Raw genomic sequence first — 20,569 nt, 5'->3', positions numbered from 1 at the left:
CCCCCCCTCTTTTTTAAAAGTAGTATAAAGTGTGATTTATTATCATTTTTTCTTCGGAGGGCAAAAAAAAAGAAAAAAAAAAGAGTTAAAGTCCTCGGCTTAACAAGAGTTCAAAGTTATAACGGCGCTGAGAAAAAGGGACCCTTTTTTTCCCCACGCTTATGACCGTCGGTCCTGTGATCGAAATTCGGACGCTTGGCATCTGATTCATATTTATGAAGGTCGTAAAAAGGGGCGAGGTTCACTTCACACCCGTCTCGTTAAAGCGACAGAAATGTTGGGCTCAAATGTTGCGGTCGTAAGTCGAGGACTTCCTGTATAAAGCAGGGTTATAACCCCACCTGCGCATGCACAGCAGAGACCCCAAAATTACCTGGCCAGCAGTTGGGGCGCATAGGCGCAGGGGAGGTTAGCTTGCGCCGATGGCTCGCGTCGCCGCAGAGAGGACTCCGCGTGCCACCTGAGGCATAGGTTCACCATCCGCGGGTCTATACGATTGAAAATGTGAGGACTGAAAGGGATTCACTTCCAGGCAGTCCCCGACTTACGAGAGTCCGCTTAGTGACCGTTTGAAGTTACGAAGGCACTGAAAAAAAGGGACTTAGGTGACCGCTTTTCACACTGAACGACCATTTCAGCATCCCCAGGGTGATGTGATTTACGTCCGGGTGCCTGACAACTGACTCACACTTATGACGGTTGCGGTGCCCTGGGGTGGCGCGATCCCCTTTTGACAAGCAAACTCAAGGGGGGAACCGGATTCGCTTCCCAACGGCAGTGTTTCGCTGAACAACCGCAGCAAGAAGAGTCGTAAAGCGGGGCAAGACTCGTTCAACAAATTTCTCACTCGGCAACGTACATTTTGGGCTCGGTTGCAGTCGTAAGTCGAGGACTAACTCCTGTAGTCGGTCCGTGATTGACCACGTCCTTTTGAATTCAGAGGAAATGGTTCCTAAACAGTTTTCCAATTCCTTGTGAGGTGGAGTCTGAGCCACTGAATGAAACTGAGTATTTACTGGCCCGATGCCTTTCCTGTTGCCAATGCAGAGTTTTGTTCAGATGATCTATTCTCATTGTGCCCAGAGAGAGAGAAATATCTGCCTCTACCTAGGTTCAAATTCACAGCCCCCATATTGTGAAGCGAGAGAGCTCCACCCCTAGGCCACCGCACCGCTCAGAGGGGACTCAAAACGCTTCAGCATCGCCTCCGACTGCCCTCCGTCATCCAAAATCGATCATACGGCCATCAAAGTTGCCCTCTTAGTGGTGGCCGCGGTCAGAATGATGGGTGTTGTAGTCCGACATATCTAGAGGGCCTCAGGTGTGAGAGGGGGTTATTGAGTTTAATCGGGGGTGAGTGGTAGAGGCAGGGTGTTTATGGATCTGCACAAATTCCACAAAACGACAACCGAAAACAACCGATGAGCTGATCGCTTACTCTGGCCAAAATACGTTGTATACTCATATTCTTGGCACAGCTTGGATCTAAAGTTGAGATGGAGGCCTTAAAAAGCAAAAATAATGGAGGGGACAGGAAGGTTACACATTCCCAGCTTCTCGTTCCTTTTTCTCCCTTTCTTCTCCTTTTCCCTTCTCTTCCTTCCTTATTTTTTTCTCCCTTCCTTTTCCCCCTTCTTTCTTTTTTCCTTTTCCTCCTGCCTCCTCCTCCTTTCCCCCTTTCTTCCTTTCTCTTCCTTCTTCCTTTCTTCCCTTCCTTCCTTCTTCCTTTCTGCCATCCCTCTCTTTTCCTTTCCTTCCTTCTTTCCCTTTCTTTCTTTTCCTTTTCCTCCCTCCCTTTCTCTTGCTTTTTCTTTCTTCCTTCCCTCTTCTTTCCCATTCTTTCCTTTTCCTCCCTTCCCTTCCTTTTTCTTTCTTTCATTTCCTTCTTTCCCCTTCCTTTCCTCCCTCCTCATCCCTTTTCCTTCCCTTCTTTCTTTCCCATTCTTTCTTTCCTTCCTTCTCTTCCCGCCCCCTTCTTTTCCCTTCACTTCCTTTTCTTTCTTTTTCTTTCTTCCCTTCTTCTTTCCCCTTCCTTTCCTTTTTCCTCCCTCCCTCCCCCTTCCCTTCCTTTCCCCTTCTTTCCTTTTCCACCCGCCCCCTTCTTCTTTCCCCCTTTCTTTCTTTCTTTCTTTCTTTCTTTCTTTCTTTCTTTCTTTCTTTCTTCCCTTCTTTCTTCCTTCCCTTTTTTCCTCCCTCCCTCCCCTTTCCTTCCTTTCCCCTCTTTCATGTTCTCTTCCTTCCTTTCCTTTTCTCTTCTCTTTCTTTCCTTTTTTCCTCCCTGCCTCTTTCCTCTTCTCCCCCATTGCGTCCTCCCTTCCTCCTTCCCCCATTTTCTTGCTCTTTAGAATTGAAACACTCTGGATCCCAGCCTAGCAAACAGCTAGTCTGTTATTATTTTTTCCGTAAGAATGAGATGGCAGTCCTGTGGGTTAATTGCCATCCTCCTCCATCCTATTGTGTAATGTTTATTTTGAAAGAATACACTTTCCTGGTATTTTGCTTTGCAAAACGTGACATGACAATTCTGGGAAGTTCTGTGTTTGTTTGTGCGTTTCTCTCTCCCCCCCCCCAAAAAAAATCCATGCGCTATTGAGAAATGGAGGCTTAGTGATAGATTATAGATGGATGGAGAGACACAGAGAGAGAGACAAAGAAAGAGCGACAGAGAGAGAGACACACACAGAGGCACAGAGAGAGAGGCAAAGAGAGAGAGGCAGACACACACACACACACACACAGAGGCACAGAGAGAGAGGCAAAGAGAGAGAGGCAGAGAGAGAGACACACACAGAGAGAGACACGGAGAGGCAGAGAGAGAGAGGCAAAGAGAGAGGCAGAGAGAGAGACACACAACAGAGAGAAAGAGACACAGAGAGAGGCAGAGAAAGAGAGGCAGAGAGAGAGACACACAACAGAGAGAAAGAGAGACACAGAGAGGCAAAGAGAGAGAGGCAGAGAGAGAGAGACACACACACAGAGAGAAAGAGACACAGAGAGAGGCAGAGAGAGAGAGGCAAAGAGAGAGACACACAACAGAGAGAAAGAGACACAGAGAGAGGCAGAGAGAGAGACACACAACAGAGAGAAAGAGACACAGAGAGAGGCAGAGAGAGAGGCAAAGAGAGAGACACACACAGAGAGAGAAAGAGAGAGACACACACACAGAGAGAGAGAGAGAGAGAGAGAGAGAGAGAGAGAGAGAGAGAGAGCTGTATTGCCGTGGTACTCTACACATGGCCAGGATGCAGCGGTCTTGACTTTCTCCACAGGTTCAAGGAACTGAAATTACAGACCATCTTTAAACCTGCATTTTGGGAAAGAGCTGAAGTTTGAAAAAGTATTTTGTGGTGCAGGGTACAAACGGTCCTTGATTTATGGCCATAATTTGTCTTGGAATGACAGTTGTAAGTCATGGCAGTTGTTATCTACCTACCATATGACCGTGCCTGATTCCATGACCCATAAATGCACCCATTATATCCGATGTGAAGTCCCCCCCCCCAGGAAATAACTGGAAGTGAATTCATTCATTCTATCTATCTATCTATCTATCTATCTATCTATCTATCTATCTATCTATCTATCATCTATCTATCTATTCATCTGTCTGTCTGTCTGTCTGTCATTTGTCTATCTATCTGCTATCATTATCTCTGTCTATTATCGATCCATCTCTCCCACTGTCTATCTATATCCATTATCTATCTATCTATCTATCTATCTATCTATCTATCTATCTATCTATCTATCATCTATCTATCTAGCTATCTATTCACCTGTCTGTCTGTCTGTCATTTGTCTATCTATCTGCTATCATTATCTCTGTCTATTATCGATCCGTCTCTCCCACTGTCTATCTATATCCATTATCTATCTATCTATCTATCTATCTATCTATCTATCTATCTATCTATCATCTATCTATCTATCTATCTATCTATCTATCTATCATCTATCTATCTATGCTATCAATCTATTAATCTCTGTGTGTGTGTGTGTGTGTGTATGTATATATCAATCTATCATTATCTCTATCATCTATCCATCTGTGTCTATTATCCATCCATCCATCCATCCATCCATCTATGCTATCAATCTATTAATCTCTATGTGTGTATGTGTGTGTGTGTATCAATCATTATCTCTATCATCTATCCATCTGTGTCTATTATCCATCCATCCATCCATCCATCCATCCATCCATCTATGCTATCAATCTATTAATCTCTATGTGTGTGTGTGTTTGTATCAATCTATCATTATCTCTATCATCTATCCATCTGTGTCTATTATCCATCCATCCATCCATCCATCCATCTATCTATGCTATCAATCTATTATTAATCTCTCTATATATATGTGTGTGTGTATGTGTGTGTTTATATGTACATGTATATGTATATATATCAGCTCAATCTTATCTTTCATCTATCCGTCTGTCTGTATCTATCTATCTACTATCTCTCTCTCTCTCTCTCTCTCTATCTATCTATCTATCTATCTATCTATCTATCTATCTATCTATCTACGGTATCTATCTATCTATCTATCTATCTATCTATCTATCTATACATATATATATATAAATCAGATCAATCTATCATTATCTCTATCATCTATCCATCTATTATCCATCCATTCAACTCTCATTTATCATCTCCCTCCCTCCCATCTATCATCTATCTATCTATCTATCTATCTATCTATCTATCTATCTATCTATCTATCTATCTATCTATCATCTATCTATCTATCTATCTATCTATCATCTATCTATCTATCTATCATCTATCTATCTATCTATCTATCTATCTATCTATCTATCTATCTATCTATCTATCTAATCTCCCTCTCTCTCTCATCTAATATTTTTAATAAGCAGATTTCCAGAGAGGGACGCATGACACACAGCACAGCTGAATCCTGTCTCTGCTGACGCAACCACAATTTCGCACTCAATTCGACTGACTCAGGGATAATCCGGCGGAGGGGAGGGGGGGTGTCATCAGCTCAATGGCTGCGTCAAGATCAGCCAGGAGCTCAACCGGGGTGAAATTTGGTGGAGGGGGGGAAAAGAAGGAAGTGGGGGGGGAGGAGAGAATCATCCGTAGAAGAGCTGAGCTGGCCTTTGGGCGTGTGGAGGTCCTCTCCCACCAAGAGGTGCAACTTGGGCCCTCTCCCCGGCTTGGCCGTCCGGGCGGGTCTCGTGCGCTTGGCCCAAGGCTCCAGGGCTGATCTCATCCCTGTGTTTGCGGTGGTCACATCTGGAATCCATTACAGAGGTTTCGCCCCCCCCATCCTTCTGTAGGAGGGAGAAAAAAATGGTGTTCAAAACAGAGATGGAATTAGCAAGGCGGAGAATGAATGATGAGGGACCCGAAGAGGGGTGCGAAGGGGCAAAGAGATTATTTTTTCCCCACCATCCCTCTCCCCAAGTTCCTATACGGCTGGGCAGCCATGCAGATCTTCCTCTCTTCCACCTCCCCAAAATTGCAGGATTGGGGAGGGAGGAACAAGAGCGAAGCAAAATTCCCGTTGGGACGCCAAGCTGACTTTTAAATTTGGCATGCCGTGGACCTAGCATTCAATAAGTTCAACAACGCCCCTTTAGGCTGATGTCAAGCGGCACAGACAAGGAAGGGAATCGCAAAGATAGAAGGGATGGGTGAAAAAGGAGCGGGCAGGGAGGGAGCAACAAAGCCCATCGTGCTGCGGCGTGGCGAGGATGGATTGAACGGGAGCAACCCGGCAAGGCCTCCTGTTCAGGACCTCCTAGGCGAGGCCAACGTTTAAGGTCGAAAGGGCATTTAGCTCAGCGGCTAAGACGATCAGAAAGGTCGGCGGTTCGGCAGTTCGAATCCCGAGCGCCGCGTAACGGAGTGAGCTCCCGTTCCTTGTCCTAGCTTCTGCCAACCTAGCGGTTTGAAAGCATGTGAAAAATGCAAGTAGAAAAAAATAGGGACCACCTTTGGTGGGAAGGGAACAGCGTTCCATGAGCCTCCGGCGTTAAGTCATGCCGGCCACATGACTACAGAGACATCTTCGGACAGCGCCGGCTCTTTGGCTTTGAAACGGAGATGAGCACCGCCCCCTAGAGTCAGGAACGACTAGCACATATGTGCGAGAGGAACTGTTACCTTTTTACGTAGATTTAGATGAACAGAGTTGGAAGGAATCTTATAGGTCATCTAGTCCAACCCCCACCCTCGCCCAAGCAGGAGACCCTTCACCATTTCTGACAAATGGCAATTCCAACCTCTTCTTGAAAGCCTTCAGGGATGAAGCTCCCGCAAGTATCAAGGTTAGGCACGAGTGGTGAGGTGGCCTAGAGGCAGAGCTCTCGCCTCATTATCAGAGGGCTGTGAGTTCGATCCTAAGGTACAGGCAGATATTTCTCTCTCTGGGTACGTTGAGAATATATCTGCCGAACAAAACTCCGCATCGGCGACAGAAGGGCATCTGGCCAGTAAAAACTGAACTCTCTATTCAGTTGCCCAAACTCTATTAGGGAGTCAAAAAAGGTGACAATGATGATCAAGGGTTAGACATATTCACCTTAACAGATGAACAGAGTTGGAAGGGACCTTGTAGGTCATCTAGTCTAACCCCCACCCCCGCCCAAGCAGGAGACCCTACACCATTTCTGACAAATGGCAATTCCAATCTCTTCTTGAAAGCCTCCAGGGTGAAGCTCCCACAACTTCCGAAGGCAACCTCTGTTCCATGGGTGGATTGCTCACGCTGTCAGAAAAAGTTTGGAGCCGCTCTGGGTTTCATTCATTTAAACCGAATTAAATGCCCCCTCTCCATCGCCTCTGCAGAAAATCAAAGAAAATTATCTTTTTTTCCTCCCTGTGAAAAGCATAATCTTCCAGCGGGAAGAAAACCAGGATGGAAAATGTCATTTTCCAACGAAGAGAGAGGAAAAGAAACCGAAGACGATCCTTTAAGATTTGGGAAGAATGCCTGTATCTTCCCAGCCCCCATTTTCCTTCATAAGGTCTTGTGACTTGAGTTTTGGCCGGGTGAGGTTCCCCAGAGGGCCAGAGCGGGAGGTGTGTGTGTTTGTGTATGCTTTACAGCCCGCCCCCCCCCCCATGGATGGAGAGAGACAAGGAGAACAAGCAGGACTTTGGCAGAAAAGTATCCAACATTCCTACAAATTTGGCGGAGGCTGCATTTTGATTTTTCAGCCAAGATGGGTTTCTCCTCACCGTTTCCAAAAATCTATCTGTCCTTTGGCCAGTTGGATGTTTTTTTTTTCCTGGCAAACCCTGCCTGCCGATTTTTCGGCCTCTCCCCTGCTTTTCAACCGCACAGGGGCCAAGGAGTTTTTCAGCTTTTTAAAAACTTCTGTGGAAAACCTCGTGGCTCCCGGGCCAGGGATGGGATTCCCTTACCTTTGCTACTGGTTTGCAAATGTGAGCGTGCTCACAGAAGGTCACGCATTATGTCGGGGGGGGGGATGAGCGGAGCCTCCAGCAGCCACCGCTACCGGCTCACCTGAACCACTAAGAATCAGTGGAATACCGCTAATATCCCGGGCTCCCTGCACGAAGCAAAGTGGTGGGGAAAGAGTTGACTGACTTTTTATTTATCTATTTATTTATTTTAATCGCATGACATCCTGGCCCATGACTCATTTTGCAGCCGGGGTCTGGATCAGAAAGCGAGGACCGCATTCCAGGGCAGGCATTCAAAATAATAATAATAATAATAATAATAATAATAATAATAATAATAATAATAATAATAACAACAACAACAACAACAACAGTAACGACAGTAACAATAGTAATAATAGTAATAATAATAATAATAATAATAATAATAATAATAATAATAATAATAATAAGTGCAGCATCAGTCAAATGCAAAAAGCTGCACTGCTTGGATCTGCATGTATATTATGAAAATACGTTACGACGTCCTAGGCCCCTGGGTGGGGCCCGACTAGTAATCAATGCCAAATCCGGCGAAACAACTGGCCACTGTGTTTTGTCAATCTCCGTTCTTATTTAAAAAGAAAATTATGGAATAAATGAGTTGGAGGGGACCTGGGAGGTCTGCTAGTCCAACCCTCTGCTCAAGCAGGAGACCCCCTATATTCGTGAGGGCAAAGCAGAGCCCTTCCTGCGAGTACGCCAGTTGTTGTCCCAGCCCCGTTCCATCGTGCGTACGTCTGCACCTCCCGCCGGCCAGCTGGTCTTCAGGCCTCTGCCGCGCATGTGCGAGAGGCAGGACACAGGGCGGGGGACTGTCCTTGCATTGCATTTTGAGGCCTTGTGCAGCGGCCCTGCATCCCGTTTTGGCTTCCAGGTTGATGCAAGAAGCTTTCACCCGTCCCGTCCCGTCCCCTGTTTTGGGCCTGGAAAGCCTCAGAAGACTGAAAGACGGCCATATGTCCAGTTTTTCGGTGCCATTGTATGTCTGAACAGTCACTAAACCAACTGTTGTAAGTCAAGGACTATACGTAGTCCCAACTCCACCGAGAAAAATAGAGCAAAGCCGAGCATCGGTGTCTCCTAGATACAGTCACAATCCGGTCAAATATTCCCCCAACAGCGTAAAGAAGCGTGCAAGGCCTTCAAGATAAAATCCTGTTTTGTGATGAGGGGGGGTGACGGTTTTTGTGCCAGGGTGTGACGGTTGCGAGTGTGCGTTTGAAACAACGCGGGCCCTTGGCGAACAACACGGCTTTGCAGAGGCAGAGAACATGCCCACCTTCCAACCTTGGATTATAAACCAAAAGGTTACGGGGAAAAACGAGCAGAAAACAGTGGCTGGCCAGATGGGGAATCTTTTTTTCTCCTGGCGTGGCAAAATTACTTGCCTGCACGCATGCCCACTCAATTGCCCCAGCTGCACATGTGCGCCCCCCCCCCACCGGGCATGCACGCGTGACCCTTCCCCAGTCTCCGGAGACTTTCCTGAAGCCTGGGGAGGGCGAAAAATTGTCCCAACAGCCCAACCGGAAGTTCAGGAACGACCGCTTTTCGTCGTCCCCAGTCGTCGTCCCCTGCGCAGGCGCGCCCACCCACCCCCCAGTCTCTGGAGGCTTTTCTGAAGCCTGGGGAAGGCAAAAAATGGTCCCAACAGCCCAACTGGAAGTTCAGGAATGACCGCTTTTTGCCCTCCCCAGTCGTCGTCCCTCACGCAGGCATGCCCCACCCCTCCCCAGTCTCCAGAGGCTTTCCTGAAGACTGGGGAGGGCGAAAATCGGTCGTTCCTGAAGTTCCAGTTGGGCCGTTGGGACCGTTTTTCGCCCTCCCCAGGCTTCAGGAAAGCCTCTGGAGCCTAGGGAGGGTATAAAACACCCCAACCGGAAGTTCAGAAACGATCCGTTTCTAGCTTCCGGGGGGCTGGGGGAGGTTGTTTTCACTCCAGGGGAAGGATATTGTAATATCCTCATTCCCTCCGCACTCCAGGGGAAGGATACTGCAAAATCCCCATTCCCTCTCCACTCCAAGGGAAGGATACTGTAAAATCTTTATTTTTACCCCTCTCCAGGGGAAGGATACTGTAAAATCTTTATTTTTACCCCTCTCCAGGGGAAGGATACTGTAAAATCTTTATTTTTACCCCTCTCCAGGGGAAGGATACTGTAAAATCTTTATTTTTACCCCTCTCCAGGGGAAGAATACTGTAAAATCTTTATTTTTACCCCTCTCCACGGGAAGGATACTGTAAAATCTTTATTTTTACCCCTCTCCATGGGAAGGATACTGTAAAATCTTTATTTTTACCCCTCTGTATGGGAAGGATACTGTAAAATCTTTATTTTTACCCCTCTCCAGGGGAAGGATACTGTAAAATCTTTATTTTTACCCCTCTCCAAGGGAAAGATACTGTAAAATCTTTATTTTTACCCCTCTCCATGGGAAGGATACTGTAAAATCTTTATTTTTACCCCTCTCCAGGGGAAGGATACTGTAAAATCCCCATTCTCTCCCCATTCCAGGGGAAGGATACTGCAAACCCTCCGTTCCCTCCCCACTCCAGGGGAAGGATACTGCAAAATCTCCATTTCCACCCCACTCCAGGGCAAGGATACTGTAAAATCTCTATTTTCACCCCTCATCAGGGGAAGGATAGGGCAAAATCTCCATTCCCTCCCCTTTCCAGGGGAAGGATACTGCAAAATTCCCTCCCCACCCCACTAACCTGCTTTCCAGCTCCTGTGCAGGGCAACAGAAGAAGACACAGCTGATTAAATGGGATGCAGTGAATGGATGGGGGGGGGGGCAGGGCCAGCCAGAGGTGATATTTGCCGGTTCTCCAAACTATTTAAAATGTCCGCTACCGGTTCTCCAGAACCGGCTAAATATACCACCTCTGCTGCAACCGGTCTTCTTATATAATTTATACATAGATAGATTTATTATACATAAATTTATTGGAAAAAAATTTTTTTTGAGGGGGGGGGAAGCTCAAGAATGCAGAAGGACAAAGCACAATTATTTCGGGAGCTGCTGGAGGGCGTCTCCTTTGGGCTGAAGTCTCTTGCGTCGCTTCTCCTCTTGGTCTTCTTCCTGCTTTTTCAGCTTCGCTTCCCACTTTTGCATCCCGTGATCCAGCTCGGAAGAGAGCTGGGCTATGCGTCTCTGCAGGACCAAAAACCAGAGAAGGGACGGTTAAAAAAGGGACCAGGAAGATGTCCTCCACATGCCCCCCTTTTAACCTTCCTGCCGGAAATTCCCTATTATTCAGGTCTTTCTGATTTTTCTTTCGAAGCCGTTTCACTCCTCACCCAAGAAGCTTCTTCAGCTCTGACTGGATGGCGGGGAATGGAAGGATTTATATTCCTTGCAGACAGCTGGTCATTTGCATCCTTTTAGAGCAGGGATGTCAAACACAAGACCCGCGGGCCGAATCCGGCCCGCGATGTGGCTGGATCCGGCCTGCATGGCTTCGGCCTGGTCTATCGAATGAGAAGAGGAAACATTGGGCCAGCGTGGCTTCGGCCTAGTCTACCCAACGCAAAGAGGAAAGAGTTTGGGGAGTGGCGTTAAGCTGGCCACGCCCATCCAGTCCCCCCCAATCAACCACCGTCCTGATGCGGCCCTCAATGAAATTGAGTTTGAAACCCACCCACCCCTGTCTTAAGAGGGTTATTGAAGCACTTGGAAGTTTATCTGTCTCCTCAGGGTGACCTGAGCATTGCAAATGGTTCCTGTAGTCTGCCATTATTCCTCTGGAATTCCATTCCTCCTCCCACACCGTTCATCCCAAAGTGCATAGTTAAAAGTCTGTAGAGATTGACACGGTTGTTTTTTCCAGGAAGAGATTGGACTTCCTCTCTTTTTCTCTCTTTTGAAGACGTTTCCCTTCTTATCCAATGAGCTTTCAGGAAGCAGGTGATCCCCGAGGACACAGCTAAACCTCCAAGTGGCCTCAACGGCTCTCTAAAAAGGATGCAAATGACCAGCAGGACTATTAACCCTTTCCCTTCCCCTCCATCCAGTCGGAGCCGAAGAAGCTTCTTAGAGGAGAAGCGAAACATCTTCAAAACAAAAAAGAACAGAAAGTCCAGTTGCCTCTTAAAAAAAAAAGCACCTTTGGGACTTCCCGCAGGGAATTGTTATGGTCTGGCAGCAGCTTCAAACAGTGAGGAGTCTAGGGAAGGCTCAGACGAGAGCTCTGCGTCGGAGGCAGAGACGGGGGCCAGGGCCGTATGCCAGTTATCAGCTGCCTTGAGAGTCAGACATCCGTGAGGCAGAAGAACAGCTGGAGCCTGTTCCCAGTGTGCACATGTGCAGAGCGGCCAGACAAAGGGAACAGCTAAAGAACAGGGGTCAACTTAAGAGTAAGGCCACAAGTGGACAATGAATGGCCCCTCCCAGAGGAAATAAAAGAGGAGCAAAAGGGGAGTGGAGTTTGCAGGAGGCAATTAGTTCGCTTCATTGGCTCGTGACTCTCCGAAACGCCTGGCCAAGCTTTGCAGGTCAGCTCTCCAAGCCAGCTAAGGTCTGTGACCGTAAATCCTCCTTCGAAAGACTTTGCTGGATGTGAATGAGCAGAATTCACAGTCAATGAATAAAAGGGTTTTTTGTTGGGACAAGGAGTTTGCTTCATGCTCTTGGGAGGCCTGGGTCAGAATCTCAGACATGCAACCCCCAAAATTATTACTGTTAAGTAGGTTACGCCCCATTTTTTTTTGCCATGTGGCTAGAAAGAGTACTTACCACTATCTCCCTGTGTTTTTCCTGCCGTCGGATATGGCCTACCATGGGAGGAGCGGGCCTGCCATCTGCCGGGGACGGAGGGAGGGAAGAAAGGCACAATGGTTATTGAAGGTACAAGTTGCCGTTCTCGGAGGGCAGATGTGAAGCTTGCTAAATGCAGCATTAACCACCATAACCGAAGGACAGGGAGTCCTCTAATTCCGACCAGTTGCTTAGCGATTGTTCAGAGCTAAAACGCAGCCCAAAAACTAGAGTTATAACAACCCAGGGTTGGGAGTTCTCACACTCGCTCCCTGTCACTTGGCGGTCACGCGATTGAATTTCGGACACTTGGCAAAATGGCCTACATAGAGGTTATTTTCCATTCCATATATTCTATTCTATTTATTCTACCCCATTATTATTTTCCATTCCATTCCATATATTCTATTCTATTCATTCTATTTTATTCTCCTTTTCCCTTCCATATATTCTATATTCTATTCTATTGTTATTTTCCATTCCATTTCATTCCATATATTCTATATTCTATTTTATTGTTATTTTCCATTCCATTCCATATATTCTATTCTGTTTATTCTATTCTAATACTATTTTCCATTCATATATTCTATACCGGTGATAAAATATATAGGTGGCCATGTGGAGCCATATTTTCCAGCATGGCAGCCCTCAGCTCTGGGGCGCGCAGCTGGTTTTCGGCCTTTCGGAGGGCTGTAGGGGGCCGTTTTCATCATCATCTCCTTTTTATGACCACATAATGCCTCGCCCAAATGGGGAAGCTGGTTTCACTTAACAACCGTGTTTCTAACTTAACAATGGCAATGATTCATTGTGGCCAGAAAGGTCGCAAAAAGGGGCAAAATTCACTTAACACCCGTCTCGCTTAGCAACAGAAATGTTAGGCTCAAATGTTGATTCCAGAACCTACCAGAGACAGAAAATGAAGACCTTAAGGATATTATGAGTACAATTTTAGCAGATTATATTAAGAGAGATAAAAAACAACTGAGGTGGGACCTGGACTTAGTCTATAGGATAAATTCAGCATATGCTAAAAGCCATAATGTTCCAAGGGAGGTACATGTTAAATTTCTCAGGAGGACCACAAGGGATGAGGTGCTTAGGACCCAAAGGGAGAGACCATTGAAATATAAAGATGAAGAAATCACCATCCTTAAGCAGATTCCAAAAAAGATGAGAGAGGAGGAAGTATTCCTCCTTATCAAAGAAACTATACAATAAAGGAATTTGGTTTAGATGGTTGTTGCCAGAGGGAATGTTGATTTTCTGGGAGGGAAACAGGATTAGAATTAATACAGTGCAAGAGGCGGAAGCCTTTATAAAAAAATATTTCCCCTCCCAGAAGATGAACAAAGCGAAGGTAGTGGAAGGGACAGTAAGGTGCAAGACAAGAAGGAGGGTGTGTGTGGCTGAGGCTTCCTCTGGGGATAGGGAGGAAGGAGCAATATCGAAAAGGCTCAGATCACAAAAATAAAAGCATTTGAAATAATAGCAATTGGGACACTCTAGAAAGTGACAAAGGGAAACGAATGAACACATGGTCGACAATATAGAATAACCCTAACCCTAACCCTAACCCTAACCCTAACCCTAACTCCCGTACTCGTTCTGTGATTAACTAAGTCCTGAATTCAGAGGAAATGATTCCTGAACAGTTTTCCAGGAAAGATTGCAGTGGGGGGAGTTTTATCATCATCATCTTTTCACTACCCCATAATGCCTTGTGGGGTGGAGTCTGGGTAACTAAATGGGGCAGAGGGCTTACTGGCCGGATGCCTTTCCTGTTGCCAATGCGGAGTTTTATTCAGCAGATATATTCTCAGTGTGCTCCAGAGAGAGAAATATCTGCCTCTACCTAGGATCAAACTCACAGCCTCCCGGTCGTGAGGCGAGAGCTCCACCTCTAGGCCATCGCCCCACTCTACAGATCTTTTCAAAAGTGACAAGTTCAAATTGAGCTAGGCAACCGTATAAATACAGCTTGGAATTCTCCATCGGCCAGAAGCTAATTGTCAATAATCTGGCTGCTGAATTCCACCCGATTCTCCTTTGAGATGATAATCTTTTTAAAAAGGGAGGTTTGGTTTGATTCTGCTTTAAAGCAGTCTATTTTTCCCCCCTTTTAATGACCCTGTAACTCCTTGCGGGGTGGAATCAGAGCAGCTGAATGGAACTGTTTGCTGGCCAGATGCCTTTCCTGTTGCCAATGCGGAGTTTTATTCGGCAGATATACGAACTCAACAGATTGTGAGGGGAGAACTCTGCCTCTCAGCCCCCGCGCAACTCATAAAAGCAAGCCTATAAACATCAGCACATAACCTTCTCCCCGCCCATTGTTTTGTTTACCAGCAAAAGACCAATCCGGTAAATTGGTCATCAGGCTGTAATCGGAGGGGTTTGGAGGGAGACCATGCCTGGGAAAAGAAGACAAAAAAAGTTTGTGCCGCTCTCAGAAATTAAATAGATCAACCACAGATCAGAAGGGATGTGAAATCTCCTCTACCAACAGTGTAAATCAGGGGTGTCAAACTTGATTTCATTGAGGGTGGTGTTTGACCTTTGGGGGGGCGTGGCCAGCTGGACGTCACCCGTGTTGGGGCACCAGTGTAAATCAGGGGTGTCAAACTCAAATTCATTGAGGGCTTTGTTTTACCTTGGGGAGTAGGCTGGGGGAGCATGGCCAGGGGGTGTGACCAGCTCAACATCACCCGTGTTGGGGCACCAGTGTAAATCAAGGGTGTCAAACTCAATTTCATTGAGGGTTGTGTTTTGCCTCGGTTGGTGGGCTGGGGGGGCGTGGCCAGGGGGGCATGGCCAGCTCGACTTCACCCGTGTAGGGGCACCAGTGTAAATCAGGAGTGTCAAACTCAATTTATTGAGGGTTGCGCTTTACCTCGGGGAGTAGGCTGGAGGGGGGGGGGCGCGTGGCCAGGGGGTGTGGCCAACTCGACATCACCCGTGTTGGGGCACCAGTGTAAATCAGGGGTGTCAAATTCAATTTCATTGAGGGTTTTGTTTTACCTCAGGGAGTAGGCTGGGAGAGCGTGGCCAGGGGGGCATGGCCAGCTCGATGTCACCCGTGTTGGGGCACCAGTGGCGGCCCCGAATGCTTTGCCAGCGAAAACGGGCTCCCGAGCTCCGTTTTCGGCTGTGAAGGCTTCCTACAACCCTCTGCCAGTGAAAATGGAGTTCAGGAGGGCTGCACGGGGCCTTCCGGAGCTCCATTTTCGCTGGTAGAGGCACTGCGGGCTACTCCTTTGCTCTTTCCAGGACGGCCTCACAGGCCAGATCTAAACACCCCGCGGGCCGGATCCAGTAGTGGTTTGGCAACCTAGGCCGCTGGAACCGGTAGCAACTTAGGCCAGCCACGCCCCCAAATCGTTTCTCCTACAGCGGCACCATCTTGATTTTCGGTTCAGCGCATGCGCACAAAAAATTTCATTGCACAAATTTACATTTTCCCCCTTTTTAAAGGTTTTGCGCATACGCAGGCCTCTTTATGTGCCAATGCGCACACACGCACCAAACCGGAAGTAATGCCGGCAGCAACTTGCCCCTGCCCCCTCCCCCCAGGCCTTGAGTTTGACACCCCTGAGACAGATGATAGATATGTAGACGTACAGTAGATACGATGGTAGAAAGATGATACCGAGAGAAGGACAGAGGATAGACAGATGATAGCTACATGGTAGTTAGATAGCTGGATGATTAGCTGGATGAGATTAGATGAGGAGGCACTTACTTCATTCTCCATTTACTTCCGCCATGCTTCACAGTACCGCAATGGAAACTCCGAGCCAATTTCACCAGCTGGGGTCCTACAGGATGAAAAAAATCAAACAGGGAATGCATGGCTGAACCCGAAGTGTCGTGTTGTTGGCCTAGCCTCCTCCTCAAACCTTTTAACAATCATGGCTTGCCTAATTGAGGCATGTTCTTTTGATGTGCAAGCCCAAGATTTACACATGTTATACAATACAATACAATAGCAGAGTTGGAAGGGACCTTGGAGGTCTTCTAGTCCAACCCCCTGCCTAGGCAGGAAACCCTATACCATTTCAGACAAATGGCTATCCAACATTTATTTATTTATTTGATTCAATTTATCAGTCGCGCCCTCTCCGCGAAGGGACTCGGGGCGACGTACAATCAAATATAAAGGCATGTGGCATGGAGGAGGTAAATACATCAACAATTAGCAATACAAAAAGTAAAAGCCACAAAGTTAAAATAAATAACAATAAAATTAATACAATTAAAACAATTAAAATACCCAAAAGATTTAAATATACAGTTTAAAATTGCCAGGGAGGTTAGAAGTTCTGATTAAGCCAGGCCGGCTTAACATCTTCTTAAAGACTTCCAGTGTTGGGGCATTCACAACTTCTGGAGGCAAGCTGTTCCACTGATTAATTGTTTTCACTGTCAGGAAGTTTCTCCTCAGTTCTAAGTTGCTTCTCTCCTTGATTAGTTTCCACCCATTGCTTCTTGTTCTACCCTCAGGTGCCTTGGGAGAATAGCTTGACTCCCTCTTCTTTGTGGCAACCCCTGAGATATTGGAAGACTGCTATCATGTCTCCCCTAGTCCCTCTTTTCATTAAACTAGACATAAGAAATTCCTGCAACCGTTCTTCCTATGTTTTAGCCTCCAGTCCCCTAATCCTCTTGGTTGCTCTTCTCTGCACTCTTTCTAGAGTCTCCCCATCTTTTCTACATCATGGCGACCAAACCTGAATGCAGTATTCCAAGTGTGGCCTTACCAAGGGAGTGTAAAGTGGTATTAACCCTTCACGTGATCTTGATTCCATCCCTCTGTTGATGCAGCCTAGAACTGTGTTGGCTTTTTTGGCAGCTGCTGCACACTGCTGGCTCATATTTAAATGGTTGTCCACTAGGACTCCAAAATCCCTTTCACAGTTACTACTACTGAGCAAGGTACCACCTATACTGTACCTGTGCATTCCATTTTTGTTGCCTAAATGTAGAACCTTACTCTTTTCACCATTGAATTTCATTTTATTAAATAGTGCCCAATGTTCAAGTTTGTCAAGATCCTTCTGTATCTTAAGCCTATCTTTCTGGAGTGTTGGCTATTCCTGCCAGCTTGGTGTTATTTGCAAATTTGATAAGTTAAGTTGTCATGGTCAGACTTTAAAAAACTCCTGCTAGCTAAGGCAGTGGTCGGCAACAGATACAACTGATAGATAGACACACAGAAGGGATAGACAGGGAGGGAGGGAAAGAGAGGGATGTTATACATTATATTATGTTTCATTTAACAAGGTTTTAAGTCTCTTTCACCTCTCTTGGGGAGGGGCATTTCTTGATTTTTGGGCCCCCTGGGTGGATTTTTAAAAAAATGGATATTGACGCAACTACTTTTATTCAGTTTGGGACCTCATCGGGTGTATGTAGCTACAGTACGGTGGCTACATATTTTTGATAAGTTTCAAACAGAATGAAAGCAGTGCCTCCTGATGGTTCATAAAAGCATTAGCTGAGATGGTCTCCCAGTTGAGTGAGTAGTAGGGAAACAAACTGTAGGAAGTTAGCAACGTGCACCCCTCCCCTAGAAAAATGAAATATCCTAGGAAATATTAAATGGATGAGAAATGGAGAAAGGTGTTTTTTAGGCAGGAAACAGACTCACTCTTAATAGCCCTCACCCTCCTCAATAGTCCACAGCAAATGTCCACACTTAAGAGATAAAGAGATAACTAGATCTATTCATAGGCAAATGCCCTCACTGGAGATCCAAGAAAGGTAGCATTAGCTCTCTACCCATCTCACCGATTGGCACCTGGGAAGATTATATCAACCAGACAAGAATTCCCCAGGTTTTGCAAAAAACGGGCCACTTCCGCAAAAACAAGTGTTTTTGCCTTCCCTCGGCCCCCACGAGAACTCTGCAAGCTTCAGCAATTTGCTATGGCTGGGGAATTATTGTTCTTCTGGGATTAAGGGGAATTGTGGGAGTTGAAGTCCACCCATTTTACAAGTTGGCAATTTGCTGGCTGGGGAATTACTGTTCTCCTGGGATTAAGGAGAATTCTGGGAGTTGAAGTCCACCCATTTTACAAATTGGCAATTTGCTGGCTGGGGAATTATTGTTCTCCTGGGATTAAGGGGAATTCTGGGAGTTGAAGTCCACCCATTTTACAAGTTGCCAAGGTTAAGAAATACAGCTTCACAAAAGGGGCTGGATATCAATGTCTTCATTAGCCAAGCCCCCCTACCCCACCCCACCCCACCTGCTGCTCAATATGGCCATCATGGAATGTATAGAGGAGTCTGAACCTTTTTGAATTAGGAATTCAATCCTTTGTGTCCTTCCAATGTGCGGGAATTTTGGAGGGGTGTGTGTATTGGATACTTAATTGGGGAGGGTAATAAGTAACCGTAATGGAGTTGGAAGGGTCCTTGGAGGTCATCTAGTCCAGCTCCCTGCTCACACAGGAGACCTTTACTAGGGATTCGAATCGCCGAATTTCCGACCTTTCTGATCGACAAGCTCAGCGTCTTAGCCACCTAACCGCCCTTGGTCTCCCCTTGCCAGGCGGGTCTCCGCCCATCCACTCCCAAGGCAGCCCCATTGAAACCAACGGAACCGATCCCAGGAAAAGCAGATTCATTCTCTCATTCATTCTCTCCGGCACATGTTTCTGCCCATGCGCGCACGTACACACACAGACGCTCGTTCCCGCGTCCAAGAGGTCCATACCCAGCCTCGGAGTCACAGGTAGTGCCATTCAGAAGACTCCGGGTTATACGGCGCTCGTTCACGGGTTTAAAAAAAAACACAAGCCCTGGGGGCCGCCATCTTGGAACGTCCAAACGGAAGTCCCGCCTCTTCCGCTCCCCGGTTTGACTGGGAGCCGCCATCTTGTACGGATCGGGTGCAGAGTGGTAGAACCTCTCGTAGGGATCTCGTAGGCAAAAAAGACCCGTGGATAGGGGCGAAGCGTCGTGGCGTCAGCTGAAACTACTCTCCGGGGATCACCGCACGCCGGCATTTTCGGGAAACCACGCGGGTTATATATATTGTCCGGCTGTTGAAAAAGGTCCCCTCGTCTGTGCGAGCCGCCATTTTCGGCCTAGGTAGCGTAGAGGCCTTGGGTGGGCGTGACCCGGAAGCTAAACGGGACACCATTTTGCAAACGGAAACGGGAGATCCGCTTCCATCTTGGATGAGGCGACCTCCTTCGCCTACCCTGTCGCTTGAATAATAATAATCACGAAATCGCTGTCTTGTTTCTTTAAAGGAAAATATCACACTTTTAAGAAAGGTTCAAATGCCTTATTCGTGACGTGTCAGGGCAGCCTTGGCGGCCATGTTTTCTAGGGGCGGAAAGGACGTTTCGGCCATTTTTCAAACGGTCTCTAGGGCCCCGGCGCCATCTTGGATGCTGGTTGCTAAGGAAGCCGTTGCCCTTGGCGACCATGTAAACAGTTATCTTCGGATGGCGGAGGGAGGCCCGGATTGATGCAAGTGACCGAGGAATAAAATGACCGCCTTACTTTTAATCCGCCTTCCCCAACCAGGCGCTCTCCATTCCTCCCCCCCCCACTACAATCGGGTCTAGGGAATGATGGGATGCGAGGTTGACCCTTTGCCGAGACAGAGCATCAGATAGAGGAATTCCTCATCAGATTCATTTTCTTCTTCCTTTATTTCAAGGAAAAAGGGTTTTTTTCCCCTCTGTCTGTGTGTGCGTGTGCGCATGCTATATTTTATTTATTAAATTTAAATAGTGCCCATCTCACTGTCAAGTGACTGGCTTATGATAATATAAAAGCACCATATAAAATGATACATTTATACGTGTATATAGTATACATAGATAGTATATGGATGGATTAGATAGATACATAGGTAAGTAGGTAGGTAGGTAGGTATAGATACGATAGATAGATAGAGATACAGTAGATGATAGATAGATAGATAGATAGATGATAGATAGATAGATAAATAGATAGATAGATAGATAGATAGATAGATAGATAGATAGATAGATAGATAGATAGATAGATAGATAGATAGATTAGATAGATAGATAGATAGATAGATAGATAGATAGATAGATGATAGATAGATAGATAAATAGATGATAGATGATAGAGATAGATAGATAGCAGGTGTATAGTGTGCATGTATAGTCTGTGTGTATGTGTATGTATATATGTGTATGTAGATATCGGGTGGATTCTGACACGCACTACTGCTGGTTCACTCTTGTGTGCGCCATGCGCACGCATGCACAGTGTGATTGAAATTGTTCTGCGCATGTGCATAGGTAACACCAGGAGGACCAGTTTGCGGGCGTGGCAGGACGCCAAACCACTACCGGTCTGAGCCAGTA

The 20,569-nt window shown here is 46.5% G+C and overlaps 2 protein-coding genes across 3 annotated transcripts in view; one reads left to right on the top strand and one right to left on the bottom strand.

Annotated features, from left to right (window-relative positions):
• Positions 1-10,377: 10,377 nt before the first annotated feature.
• Positions 10,378-19,097, bottom strand: MRPL52 (mitochondrial ribosomal protein L52). Its single transcript, XM_081968901.1, has 5 exons — positions 18,931-19,097; positions 15,952-16,027; positions 14,556-14,623; positions 12,186-12,250; positions 10,378-10,604 (listed from the first exon to the last, which is right to left on the bottom strand). Exons 1-5 carry the CDS (start codon positions 18,956-18,958, stop codon positions 10,458-10,460), a joined length of 384 nt encoding a protein of 127 aa, XP_081825027.1. The 5' UTR covers positions 18,959-19,097; the 3' UTR covers positions 10,378-10,457.
• Positions 19,098-19,169: 72 nt separating this feature from the next.
• The window catches only part of SLC7A7 (solute carrier family 7 member 7), a 45,188-nt gene continuing 43,788 nt past the window's right edge, over positions 19,170-20,569 (top strand). Inside the window, exon 1 of one of the 2 annotated variants that reach the window (XM_081968881.1) lies at positions 19,170-19,307. The gene's annotated coding sequence lies outside the window, so the exon portion shown is untranslated. The remainder of the gene's footprint in view (positions 19,308-20,569) is intronic. The other variant, XM_081968878.1, reaches the window with a different exon arrangement.

The sequence above is a fragment of the Natrix helvetica genome (assembly GCF_964273705.1).
Source record: "Natrix helvetica genome assembly, chromosome: W".
Classification (NCBI taxonomy): Eukaryota; Metazoa; Chordata; class Lepidosauria; order Squamata; family Natricidae; genus Natrix; species Natrix helvetica.
Note: the sequence above shows the minus strand (reverse complement) of the source record. Positions and strands in the feature narration are given on the sequence as shown.

Coding starts and splice junctions, on each gene's coding strand:
- MRPL52 (XM_081968901.1), bottom strand. CDS start 18,958: ATGGCACTACCTGTGACTCCGAGGCTGG. Junction 12,251..14,555: donor ACCGGATTGGTCTTTTGCTG/GTAAACAAAACA, acceptor CGTCCCCGGCAG/ATGGCAGGCCCGCTCCTCCC. Junction 10,605..12,185: donor AAAAACACAGGGAGATAGTG/GTAAGTACTCTT, acceptor TTGGTCCTGCAG/AGACGCATAGCCCAGCTCTC.